At 37.2% G+C, this 12,824-nt stretch overlaps 1 protein-coding gene across 1 annotated transcript in view; it reads left to right on the top strand.

The window, feature by feature from the left end:
* oxsr1b (oxidative stress responsive kinase 1b) overlaps positions 1 to 12,824 on the top strand; it is a 64,695-nt gene that overhangs the window by 1,013 nt on the left and 50,858 nt on the right. Inside the window, exon 2 of the mRNA XM_037694294.1 lies at positions 11,988 to 12,100. Within this exon, the coding sequence (XP_037550222.1) occupies positions 11,988 to 12,100 (113 nt within the window). The remainder of the gene's footprint in view (positions 1 to 11,987; positions 12,101 to 12,824) is intronic.

Genomic DNA, 12,824 nt, shown 5'->3' with positions numbered 1-12,824 from the left:
TTAATGAGTTTTATACAAAACAAACAACTAGATAGAACAGTGTAATTAACCCCATTTTGCTTCTTGTAGTACAAGTCCTGTCTGGAAAATCCTACCCATAAAGGAGATAATTCATAAAAGTAGCATTTATTTAAACTTAAGCTTGGGTGTGTTTGCTGTTGTACAGTTGACTTGAACTTTATGTTTAGTTGGATGTCCTGTAAGATCAGATGAATGAACCAAAAGATGACACATATGGGAGTGTACAGAATTTTATCTTGAAATTAAGCCGAGTTGTAGTTGAGTCACAATCATGACAAAACCCCCTTTTTTTTAAAGAGTTTAACTTATTTAGACAGTTGTTCTCTTGACTTCATCTTTTGATGGGCGGCTGAGTGGTTAGAGCAGTTGTCCTCCAATGCAAGGGTTGGGGGTTCAAATCCACCAGCAGTCACATGCCGAAGTGTCCCTGGGCAAGACACTGAACCCCTCTGATGTGCATCGGTGTATGATTGTGATCTAAAGCACCGATTAGTCTCTTTAGAATAATTTGTTCAATTAACTTTTTTTAGAGATCTAGTAGAGCGCTGTATGAATGGGTGAACGAGGACACAGATTGTAGTGTAAATCGCTTTGAGTAAGATAGAAAGGCGCTATACAAGTACAGTCCATTTACCATTTACATCACGAGCTTTCCGTTTGTCTAGTTTGTGATCGATGCACATTTAGGTTTATGTTGGCATGCTTGAGCAAGTTTTGGATTCGACCCGCCTGTGTGCATCCTTCTTGTGCAATACTGTCCAGCTGAAATGAAGGACCCGAGGACCGTCCACCTGAAAAATGTGACTTGTGCAGCTTTTAAACCCTGCAAATAGCTGACTTCCTACATTCTGCTCAGTGTAGGATTGAGTAACATATATATTATATAACGTATAGTAAAAGTATTGTTTGCTCATAGACTTTATGCCGTTTTGGTTTACTTTACCCTAGTGGTGTGTGCTTCCTCTGCAGGGACTCTGCTTGTTTTATAAAGAGTGCATTTTACAAGCCATGTATCAGCCTTTTCTCTAAAAAGAGAGGAAAAAAGTCCAACTTCTAAATTTCATCCGGAGCACCCCTCATGATAACGCCCTGCGATTTAGCAGACAGATATAAAGCCTCTGTTGTATAGAAACCAGTTTCGTGGCGTTTTCCTTTGCCGTGTTCAGCACAAATCGCCCACGCAGGTTTGAAACTAATCAGGATTTCCATGATTGGACTGTAACATGCTGATCTTATGCGAGTTTAAAAACAAAAGAATGTGCACAGTTAGCTCGGTTTATTCCTTGAAAATTTCACATTAGAATTTGGAATCTTTAAATGTGGAGGAGGTTTTTTTTTTTTCTTGTAAATCATCTAAAAATGTTCGCTTGGAGGCAATTTCCTCAGTTTCTTAGCAATTTTTGTCATTAATGTAACTGTTTTAATTAAAACTATTTTTAAATTCCTTGTTACCCAATATACCCACTGAATGCTAAACTTGTGTGGTTTATTTTTTGTTTTAAGGAAATAATAATGGGGATAAGAATAGTGTCCACCATTGTAGGTTAAACTAAACTCTTTTATTCTACGTTTCTATTTTTTTTTAAGTGCTTTTAATTAAAAGCTTAAGTTTGCCTCAAAGCCCACAGATTTGAAAAAAAAGATTTCCAGTTTGGAAGATTTTTAAAAGTCTACTGGATGAGTGGCTATAGGCAAAGTGAGGTAGAAAATATGCTTTGCCGATTTTTGTTTTTGTGTTTTCAAAATATTTTTTCTAATAACTTTCTAAAAGTACCGATTTGTTTTTCTGCCTGTTGTTTCAAGCGTCAACAGGTAATTCTTAGAGCTCAGCTGAGAGCAGGAACAGGTGGAAGTCAGTCTCTCAGAGGTTAACGCCTCCTCGTTGTGATACGACCTGCTGAGTATATTTTATATAAACCGTTTCATCCCAGGCAGATGCTGCCTGCAGGATGCTTTCAGCGTGTGTGTGTGTGTGTGCGTGTTGAGGATGGCCCTGCATACCCAGCATGCCTAGCAGAGCTATTGCTTTGGTATCTTCCCCAGGGAGATGGGACTTGTTATTACACGGTTCACGCCCACTCCTCTTCACCCTACTGACTCCTGCTGGACACCAGACTGGACAGAGCAACACTGGAAAATAGTGCAGCTGTTCCTCCGATCTCGCATCATACTTTGGATTATTAGGTTTTGTAAATTTGCACTGCACTTCTACTCTTCATATCCTCAGGCCTCCCTTGTTCTTGTTTGGCTTTCAGACTTTTAAAAGGCTGCTGCAATTGTAAAAGGAGCAAGAAAACCCTTTTTTATTTTAATATTATCTTTAGATTAACGAAGTAAATTGAAGAAATAAATGCTCAAACAGAGGCGGTGTGTGCTGCTGCTCTCACTCCTTATGTGTACCATTTCTGGTTTTACGTTTGGTTAATGTATGGCAGGCATGCCAGGTATGCTGAGGAAATGAAATAAAGGTTTCATGACATCAGGCTCTGAACTGGCTTGGCGAGGACAGGAAAGACAAACAAAGACAAAGCTGCTGCTTTCTGCTCATGAAGGAGGATATTGACACGGGCTTCACACAGTGTCCTGCGCCAGTAAACTATTTCAAGACCAGGATAATTTGATCAGTTATAACTTCACTATGTGCCTTTTGAGCTTTAAAACTGAACCAAAACAGTGAGTGCTCTGTTTTCACCTTTCACCAGGCAGCAGTATTCCCCAGATGTTGGCCATTTTACAAGAGGAACAATCTTTAATGGCACAAAATATATATATATTTAAAATGTAAATATATTTGATGCAAGTAGGACTTAAGTACATATACAGTGTGTATATATATATATATATATATATATATATATATGTATATATGTATATACATACAGTAGGGAAACTTGAGTTTTATGATCCAGGATTTCTGAGTACAAAGAGCATATTCAACTATTGAGTATTTTAACCTTGACTTATACGTAGGGATGCACGATATTATCGGCATGATATTAGTGATAAAGTTAAATATCGGACATTGGCCATTCCATCAAAATAACTCCTTCTGTTTTAAGTTAAATTTTAATTTAAGAAACTGTCAAGTATATCTATTAATGCACTACTACTTGTGCGCTTTTCACTTGTCGCTTGCGAACCGGTTGAGTTTTGTGAAAATTTACATATTTGCACTGTTCGAGTGTTGTCATTGTGTTAGAGAGAGTAAATGTCATGAATAAATTTAACATTAAACATAATCCAAGTTGAAGTGTTGCATCATTTTCAGCCCCTTTTTGGCATCTGCACTTGTTAGCAGGCCACATTGACAAAGACCATGTAGAACATGCGTGTCAACTCGAGGCCCAGGGGCCAAATGTGGCCCTCGTTGACATCGTATCTGGCCCCCAAGATGTTATTTTCAATATAAATACTTTAATCACTTTATTTTTTTTCAGTAATCTTTGATTGTGATGTCAAAAGTGTAACAGAGAACATTAATGAGACTAATCAAACTCTTAGTGAGGAACCTGCAACCAAGAAAAGATGTCTGGTGTCTAACTTGAGTTAATGTAGATTCTGAAATTGGCCCTTAGTTTGAAAAAGGTTTTAATTTTTGCCCCCCTTTTGTACGTGGGTTTGACACCCCTGATGTAGAATAATGTAGTATTTTAATTCCACAGCAGAGAAAGTTATGTAGTCTGTGTAAGTAGGTCTAGGAAAAAAAAAATATTGGTATTGGTTATCGACTAAATAAGTTTTAACATATCGGATATCGAAAAAAATTCAATATCGTGCATCCCTGCTTGTAAGCATTCATGTGTGCAGTAAGAAGCCATCATCATTGAAGTCGTGTGTATTTTTAAACAATACTGTGGTTTGAGTTTTAAAGTGTAAACATTTTTACATTTTACTTCCTTTTCTGTTTCTTTTCAGATGATGTTGGTCATGTTCGGGCTGCTGCTGTTACGCTTAATTTTTTTGACAATATTAGTGTTTAGCATAGGCCTGTCGCGATAAACAATAAATCAACTAATCGCATGATAAATGAAAATTATCCACCTCATTTTCATTTATCGGCTTTATCGTTTCTTCGTGTCTCTCTCTTTCTATTGAAGACACTGGATGACAAAAAGCTCAACTCCGGTGCTCTTCACTGACCCCTCCTTTTCTCTTTAAATCCATTTTAACCATCCAAAAGTGTGTTTTTGGATCATTAAAAGTAGCTAAGCTGAGAAGCTAAGCTAACAGGTCGACCTCGGGAAAACCCTCCGTCTTGTCAAAGCTCCAAAATTCACGGTTGAAACCCGTGAGTTCGTGTAAAAAGTTGCTTTTCTCTGCAAAAAGAAGCTGAGAACTTGTTTGCTGATTTTTTTTTTCAATTAAAAGCTTTGTGTGACAAATGTTATGTTTAAGAGCTCAAACGGCGGAGCGTCCACCATTTTGAGAACCAAAAAACAGGAACGAGAAACAGCCCATGCCACGTCAAGGGGCCTCCCTCCCATTTTTCTTAAAGACGCTGCTTGCTCCCTCACTATCCATCCTTCGGTTCCAACAGTCTTATACTGCAATCTTGTGGTCAAAACCGGTACTACACACAAAAATTTACCAACATTTCTTCTTAAATTTGGCAATTACAAATTATTGTCAAATTTCAAACAATATTATCGTTTATCACAATAATTTCTGAGACAATTAATCGCCCAGCAAAATTTGTTATCGTGACAGGCCTAGTTTAGTGTATATCTTAGATCCTTATATACTGTTTATTTTTATACTTTTAAATTTTGCTAGTTTTGACAGTAACTGGGATTCTGTGTCCATAATTGCGTTCCACTTCATGTACCACATGTGATGGAAATGACAGTAAATTGACTTGAACTTTAATTTTCTACAATTTCTGTAAAGTGTCTACAACAAACAGCCAAAACTAATCCATTTCAGGTTTATAGATTATTAGCATCAGTTAGAAATGTAGAACTGAGACTGAATTATGTCTTCAGTACAGAACCAGTTTAAGAGGGTATACTGGCAGTATATTATTAAAACTTAATAAAGCAGAAGGAAATTTGTGTACTTGGACTGTAAAATCAAGAAAGTGAGCCTAGAAATTCTGGAGTCACTGTTTTAAGATGGGCAGATTTTCACAGATGAAAGATGTTATCAATACTAACTTTGATATTTGTGCTTGGAGTGAAGAAGAGCAAATGGATGTGAATTATGAGTAAATACGATGCAAAGTTGTACAGTTTGAACAAAGTAAGAATGAAAATCCTCTCCCATCATCAGGTTTGCTTTTAAATAATTCTGCTTCAGCATCATTCGGATGGATTAAAAATGAACAACTACCGTCGCACAGCTTGTTCAAGGTGCGAGGAGTCTGGTAGAAATGCAAATTATTTCTGTAAAGCTGCTGTTAAGCAGATTTATTTAAGATGAATAAATGATGCTACTTTAATGTTGTGCTGAAGTTCACTGCATTAGAAGTTACAGATTTGCTAAAATTGTGTGCACGGTCTTAAATCCTGCCATATAACTGAAGTCCTCTTGATAATAAAAACAATTTGGTAAATGCACTTTTTTTTTGCCCACAAAACAAACTGAACAAACGTAAAAATATATTGGAGGCACAGACCTGAACAAAAGCCATAAAATCACTGTGTGATATGCAAACTTGTGAGGTTTAATTTGCCTCTTGGTATTTCTTGGGGCTTTTTGAGGTTTAATGTAAAAAGAAAACTAATAATAATGGATTTTCTCTGATTATTAAGATTTTATTCTTATTTTTTTAATTTATTTTTAAGGTGGGGGCTGAGTGTAATAGAATCCATAAAAAAATCAAAACAAAGTTATGAAAATGCAAACATATTTTCAAAGTTGGAGGATATTTCATAACAATTTGGACCATTACAATAAGAGCTCTTTTTGTCAGTCTCGATCCACTCTTCTCCAGTTTGGATAAATTAAGATCTTATTGGTTCCCATGTCAAGCACGACTTGTTTAGAGGAAACATGCTTACAGAAAACATTGGCTGCATTTTAAAAAGATCAGGATTGTTGTTGCAACGCTTCCACGATGGAATTGTTCACGTTTGTTCGTAACATCTGCAACAATCTGAAGCCGCAACAGGTTGATGCACACGAGAAAATAAGATGAATTCAAGCTTGAATATAAAAAAATACGATTTTATTTATCTACTTTATAGGGTATTAGATTGATATTTACAGGAAATATAAACAATCATTCATACAAGTTGACTTTTGTTCTTTTAAATCTTTTTCCAGATGTTTTTAGGATATTTCTTGTCTTTCAAAAAAAAAAAAAAAAAAACTACATTGGTTGTATTAATGACCGTTTTAAAATGCCACTTGCGCTTTGCAAAAAATGAAACCTAATATATAGGAAGAATTTTTTGATTTGCTAAAAGTTTTATGTCATTACACTATATTCTCCGCAGGCATCTGCTCCATTTTCATTACAGTTTGCCTAATGGAATAACTTAATATGACTGAATATAGTCATTTACTTCCAAAATAAACCATTTCTTATCTTTATGCATTTGAGAAAAGAAGGATATCTAACATAAAGGCTGAAGAATTAGTTTTAATTTGTGTGTCAGGTAATAAATCATCTAATCAGGTAATAAAACACGTAACATCTAAAAATTATGCAGAAAAACTGGTTCATGCATTTGTAACGTCTAGACTGGACTATTGCAATGGTTTATCTGGGTGTCCAAATACTTCTCTAAAACATCTTTAGTGAATCCAAAATGCTGCTGCCAGAGTTTTAACTGGAGTTAGGAGAGATTATATCTCTCCAGTTTTAGCTTCTCTCCATTGGCTCCCTGTCAAGTCCAGAATTGAACTCAAAATCTTACTTCTAACCTACAAAGTCCTCAACACCCTAGCTCCATCTTATATTACAGATCTTATTGTTCCATATTTTCCTAATAGAGCACTTCGCTCTCAGACTGCAGGCTTACTTGTGGTTCCTAGAGTTTCCAAAAGCAGAATGGGAGGAAGATCTTTCAGTTATCAGGCTCCTCTCTTGTGGAAAAAAACTTCCCGTTTCTGTCCATGAGGCTGACACTTTGTCCAGTTTTAAGACTGGGCTTAAGACTTTTTCCTTTTTGATAAATCCTATAGTTGGGGTTGGCTTGTTATGCTGCCATAGGCTTAGATTACTGGAGAACAAATTGACCTAATTTCTTAAAAAGAATTGTTTCAATTGATCGGTTTTCATTTGATATTATTTCTATTTTAACATGTGATTCTCAACCTGCCATTGTGTTCCTCCTTCCTGTTCTTCTTAAACCCAGCTGGTCGAAGCAGCTGGCCGCTGGTTCTGCTAAAGGTTTCTTCCTCATGAGGGAGTTTTTCCTTTCCACTGTTGTCTTCATGCTTGCTCAAGATGAGAATCTGCAGTGAAATTAAACTCAAAGCAGTCTGCTCCTCAGATAAATAATGTTATTAAATTACTTTTTCTATATGAATGTTTTCTGTGCAGTGTCCTGAGATGACTTCTGTTGTGACTTGGTGCTATATAAATGAACTGAAATTAATTGAATACAGCTTAGACATTAAATTACTAACAGTTTTACTGAAAATAAACTTTGCTTTCTACAAGCACAGACAGTATTTTACCCCAAAACCTTGCTTTCATTGAACCCAACACTCTTAACCTTAGTTTAGTTTTTCTGGAACATATGAAAAAATAAAAAGCAACAAAAGTGCAATATTACTAAAAATATATTGTACTGTAAATTATACAATGTTTACAACATAACTCATTGTTTGAATTGAGTAGAAAGAAGTATAAATTCTAAAATTTGTCTTTATATCAACATTATTTGTTTCACCACGTTGGCTTATTTATGATTCATTATATAGTGTATAAACACTTGTTAATTTACATTTTAAACTATGTCGCATAGTTCACCATGAACCACCATGGTCCATTTTCTTCCTGCCTCAAGATGCTGTTCTTCTGAGCAAGTTCTCCCCAGCCTCTAACCTCTTGGTTTGTTTGTATGAAAGAATAAAAAAAAACTCCACAGCAGACATGGAAACGGTTAGGTGGGAGGATCGTTGAGTTGTATCACGTCTGTGAAATGTTATTAAAAGTTACTGTTTATGGGGTTCACTCCCATTCGGAAGTTGCTTTTTCAAATTGCTTTTTAAAAGTAAGGAAAAGGGGGCCGAGATGGGGCAGGGCAGCCGACTCGGGACCCGAAGGTCCTGGGCTCGATCCCCGGTCATTGCACACCTCGTGGCGTCTCTGAGCAGGACACCCAATCCCATATTGCTCCCCGGGTGCCCACAGCCGCCCACCGCTCCACCTGAGTGCATCCAGGTGCAATGGGTTAAATGCCGAGAGCCAATTTCGTCCTTGTATGGGAATGATGACAACACATAGCATTTTATTTATTATCATTATTAAAATAACAATAACATTCTTTATTAAATCTTTTGAAACAACAATCATGTAATCTTTATCTTCAGTTTGTGTTTCTTTGGATCTTAAAATATATATTTATTCTGTCTTATTCCCTGGTGGTGTCACATAGCCTGAAAAGATAATAAGAAAATATATAAATAACTGGGTAAAGTGGATGTGCCCACAGGGAGCTTTACATTGTAATTAAAATCAGTGTTTTACTTATTTATATAGAACTAATTTTAGAAACTCCTCGTTGCCCGGTGCTGTTCTGACCAAAGGAAAACTCCAAACAATGAGGTCTTTGTTAATGTTTGGCCGTAGCTAACACAAGATCAGGAGAGGTTAGGAAAAGCTGACCAACTCTGTCACTCTGCGAAGCCCATTTCCACAGAAAGTGTGCTCCCACCGCTGCTCAGTGTCACGTTTACACCAGCGAGCTTGTGGAAATGGCCTCACGACGCTACAAAAGAGCAGTGAGGGGGAAGTTAAATGGGCTCACACGGTGCAGGAACTACAGGCGTTCTTCGCATTGGGAGGATTTACAAGCTCTTAACTTCATTATCAGATGGTGGTTAAATAGAGATTGCCTCACTCTTGAAAGATTTACTGGAAGTTTTTATCAGATTGTCATCTGTTCTTTTTGCTTGTGAATCAAAACTGTCATTTTGAGCTATTTAGACTCAACTGTTTGTTGAAAAATATCTCATGAATTGCTGGGTGGATTTTAATGACACTTTCAGGAAATAATCACTGGGTATACATACGTCTATGGATTGAAATTAAATGTAGCTCAAGATGGCCACCACAGCTAGGTGGGAGAAAAAAAACTAACTCCTTCAGTTTTACAGATATCAAGTTAAATGCGCATATGGTAATCATTCATATGTACTCTAGATTTATTTTTGGTTTGGGGACTATGGTGTTTGAAGAACACGGAACCAAATGCGAGTCAGATGAACCGTGTTTTAACACATACGACACGCTAAAATGCAAACAGATGTCTTTTGATTTAGATATCTGGGCTCAGTGACTCATCCTGCCTACTTTTGACGACATTAAAGCCTGGATGGCTTCAAATTTCTTAAGTTTTAATGATGAGAAGACTGAAGTCGTTGTCTTTAGCCCTAGCTCAACTGCCGCCACTGATCCTGTCAACCTGGACTCTCTTCAGCCATATCTCAGCAGTCTGGTAAAAATCTCAGGATGGTTTTAGACTCTGACTTCAAGTTTGACAAACAAATTAACTCTGTTCTGCAGAAAAGCTTCTTCCAGCTAAGACAGGTAGCTAAGCTCAGGCCAGTGTTGTCCAGACCCGACCTTGAGAAAATAGTCCACGCCCTTGTCACGACCTGATTGAACTATTGCAATGCACTCTATGCTGGGATCAGCCAGGCCTCCATCTCACGTCTTCAGCTCGTTCAGAATGCTGCTGCTCGGCTTTTGACCAGAACTCGTAGGTCTGAACATATTACACCTGTTCTGTTCTCCCTTCACTTGCTCCCTGTTCGTACTAGGATAGTCTTTAAAATTCTTCTGTTGACCTTCAAATGCCTAAATGGCCTCGCACCCCTTTACCTCTTTGATCTTCTGGAACCATACGTTCCCTCTCGGGCCCTGAGATCATCCGAACAGCTGCTTTTGGCTGTTCCAAAAACAAGACTGAAGCTCAGAGGAGATTGGGCGTTTTCAGTCATGGGCCCCAGACTCTGGAACAACCTGCCCCCCAACATCAGGCAGGCCACCTCCCTTCATCACTTCAAATCTCTGCTAAAAACTCATCTGTTCTCGCAGGCATTTCACACAGTGTAAATTGATCTAGTTTTTTTTATTTTTTATCTGTGACCCTATGTTTTAAATGCTTTTTATTAATTCTTCAGTTATTATTATTAGTGTATTGTATTTTTTCTCTTTAATTTTACTCTCATTGATTGTCGTTGTTGTTGTTGTTGTTGTTGTTGTTGTTGTTGTTGTTGTTAAGCACTTTGATAACAGGTTCTGTTTTAAATGTGCTCTATAAATAAAGTTGACTTGACTTGACTAAAACATGTTGGCATTAATCCATCAGACGCACTGATGGCTACATCGACTGTACAGACATTCTGACCGAGAGTGATCCATGAAAAAGGCAGACCTTTGGGAAGTAAAATGTGCATGAAGATTTACTCTTATCAGGAATTCAGTTTGTTCCAGACATAGGCCTGTTGCGATAAACAATAAATCGAATGATAAATTAAAATCATCAACCTCATTTTCATTTATCAGCTTTATAGTTTCTTCGTGTCTCTTTTTCTACTGGATGACAAAAGGCTCAACTCCGGTACTCTTCACTGACCTCCCCCTTTCTCTTTAAAATCTGTATGCTTTCAATAGCTGCCCACTGCACCACCTGGTGGTGGATGGGTTAAATGCAGAGACTAATTTCGCCATTGTATGGAAACATACAGTGCTGACATTGTGATGACATTATTATTATTATTATTATTATTATTATTAACCGTCCAAAATGGCATTTTTGGATCGTTAAAAGCAGCTAAGCTACGAGCTAAGCTAACAGGCCAACCTCGGGAGGGAAAAACCTCTGTGTTGTCAAAGCTCCAAAATTTACGGTTGAAATGCGTGCCTTAATCAAAAAAGCTGTTTTTCTCTGCAAAAAGACGCTGAGAACTTGTTTACTGCTTTTTTATTTATTTATTTTTTTTATAAAAAGCTTTGTGTGACAAATGCTATGCTAAAGAGCTCAAATCACACTGCGCGTCCACCATTTTGAAAACTGAAAAAACCTAACGAGAGCCCACGTCACGTCAAGGGGCCTCTCGCCCATTTTTCTTAAAGAGACACGCTGCTCGCTCTCTCACTATCCATCCTTTGGTTCAAACAGTCACTTCACTGCCATCCAGTGGTAAAAAAAGGTACTACATTAAAAAAAAATCAACATTTCTTTTTAAATTTGACACTAATTACTAATTATCGTCAAATTTCAAACAATTCTATCGTTTATCACAATAATTTCTGAGACAATTAATCGCCCAGTAAAATTTGTTCTCGTGACAGGCCTATCCAGACATAAACTGTCAGTATACTCTCAATTTCTAACTTGTGCTTTGTTTTTACAAAATAGCTAATTTTGTCTAAATGTGAACTCCTATTTGACATCCGAGCCTAAACTTGGATAGCTTCTCATGTTCATTTTTTAGACCGAATTTAGTATGTTTTTTTTTTCTTCTTTAAAAGCAAAAATGCATAACTGGTTAGAGATCATAGAACAGATTTGAATGTTAGTAATACATTTTGAAGGAGAGCTGTTACATATTTCCATGAAAAATATAATTTTAGGTGCTTTGGGCACTATCTGTTAGAAGTTTACGAGGGTTATACAAATGTAAAAGAACACCATGGCCCACCCAGTGTAAACAGTATCTTTTTTGACCTGAGGACATCTGAGAGGTTGCAAAAGATTCCTGAAGGGAGGAACCACCTTTCTCATGCTACCCTGAGTGTTTAAAGAAGTGTAATTATGCACTGCTGTGTTGTTTTTGTGTTTTAGGAAGTGGAGCGACTGCAGTGGTCCAAGCAGCCTACTGTGTACCACGCAAGGAGAAAGTGGCCATCAAACGCATCAACCTAGAGAAGTGCCAGACGAGTATGGATGAACTCCTGGTAAGCTGTGAAATGCTTCTGGGGGGAGAAAAAAAAAGCACAATATAAAGGACGTGTGAATAATTGACATGGAGTCAAATGCAGCAACTCCATTTGCAGCACAAGATTTTATTTATGGTTTCTGTATTCTTTTCATGTGCCATGAAGTTAGTGTCACTTCTGCTTTTCATTGCCTGTTTTCTCAGGGCTGTCATCCACTCTGTCCTGTCACTTCAAACACTGTTCTTGTTGTTCTCTAAAGGAGACCTCCTCTTGCAGCCAGGAAACTATTAGACCACTGTGGGACATCTTTCTCACTGTAGTGCTGTGTTTTTATTCTCTGGATGCAGTCTTCCTCTGCAGATCATTACCTCAATTACTGTGTGGCATATGAATATCCTGTTTCACATAGAAGTACATAGAAATAATCAGAGACCTGTTTGTGTTTCTTGCTCTAGGGGGTTTGTTTATTTTTGTTGGTTTATTGATAAGCTCTTTAATTTAAATCATGGTCTTTTTATGGCTAATAAATGTGGGAAAAAGATGCATTACTCAGTGTGGCAATTGGTTGGTCTACTTTTTTCCTAGAACACATTAGCATACAAACTTTCCTCATATATTTTAGACCAAACAGGTGATTGATGTGTTTCAACTCCTTAAATGTGCTGTTCCGGAGGTCTGTGAAGGAAACCTGCAGAAAATAAATATTGCATTTTCTCTGAGTCCAAAGTTTCACAGTGAGGAT

The sequence above is a fragment of the Nematolebias whitei genome, chromosome 20, assembly GCF_014905685.2.
Source record: "Nematolebias whitei isolate Nwh7 chromosome 20, NemWhi1, whole genome shotgun sequence".
NCBI lineage: Eukaryota > Metazoa > Chordata > Actinopteri > Cyprinodontiformes > Rivulidae > Nematolebias > Nematolebias whitei.
Note: the sequence above shows the minus strand (reverse complement) of the source record. Positions and strands in the feature narration are given on the sequence as shown.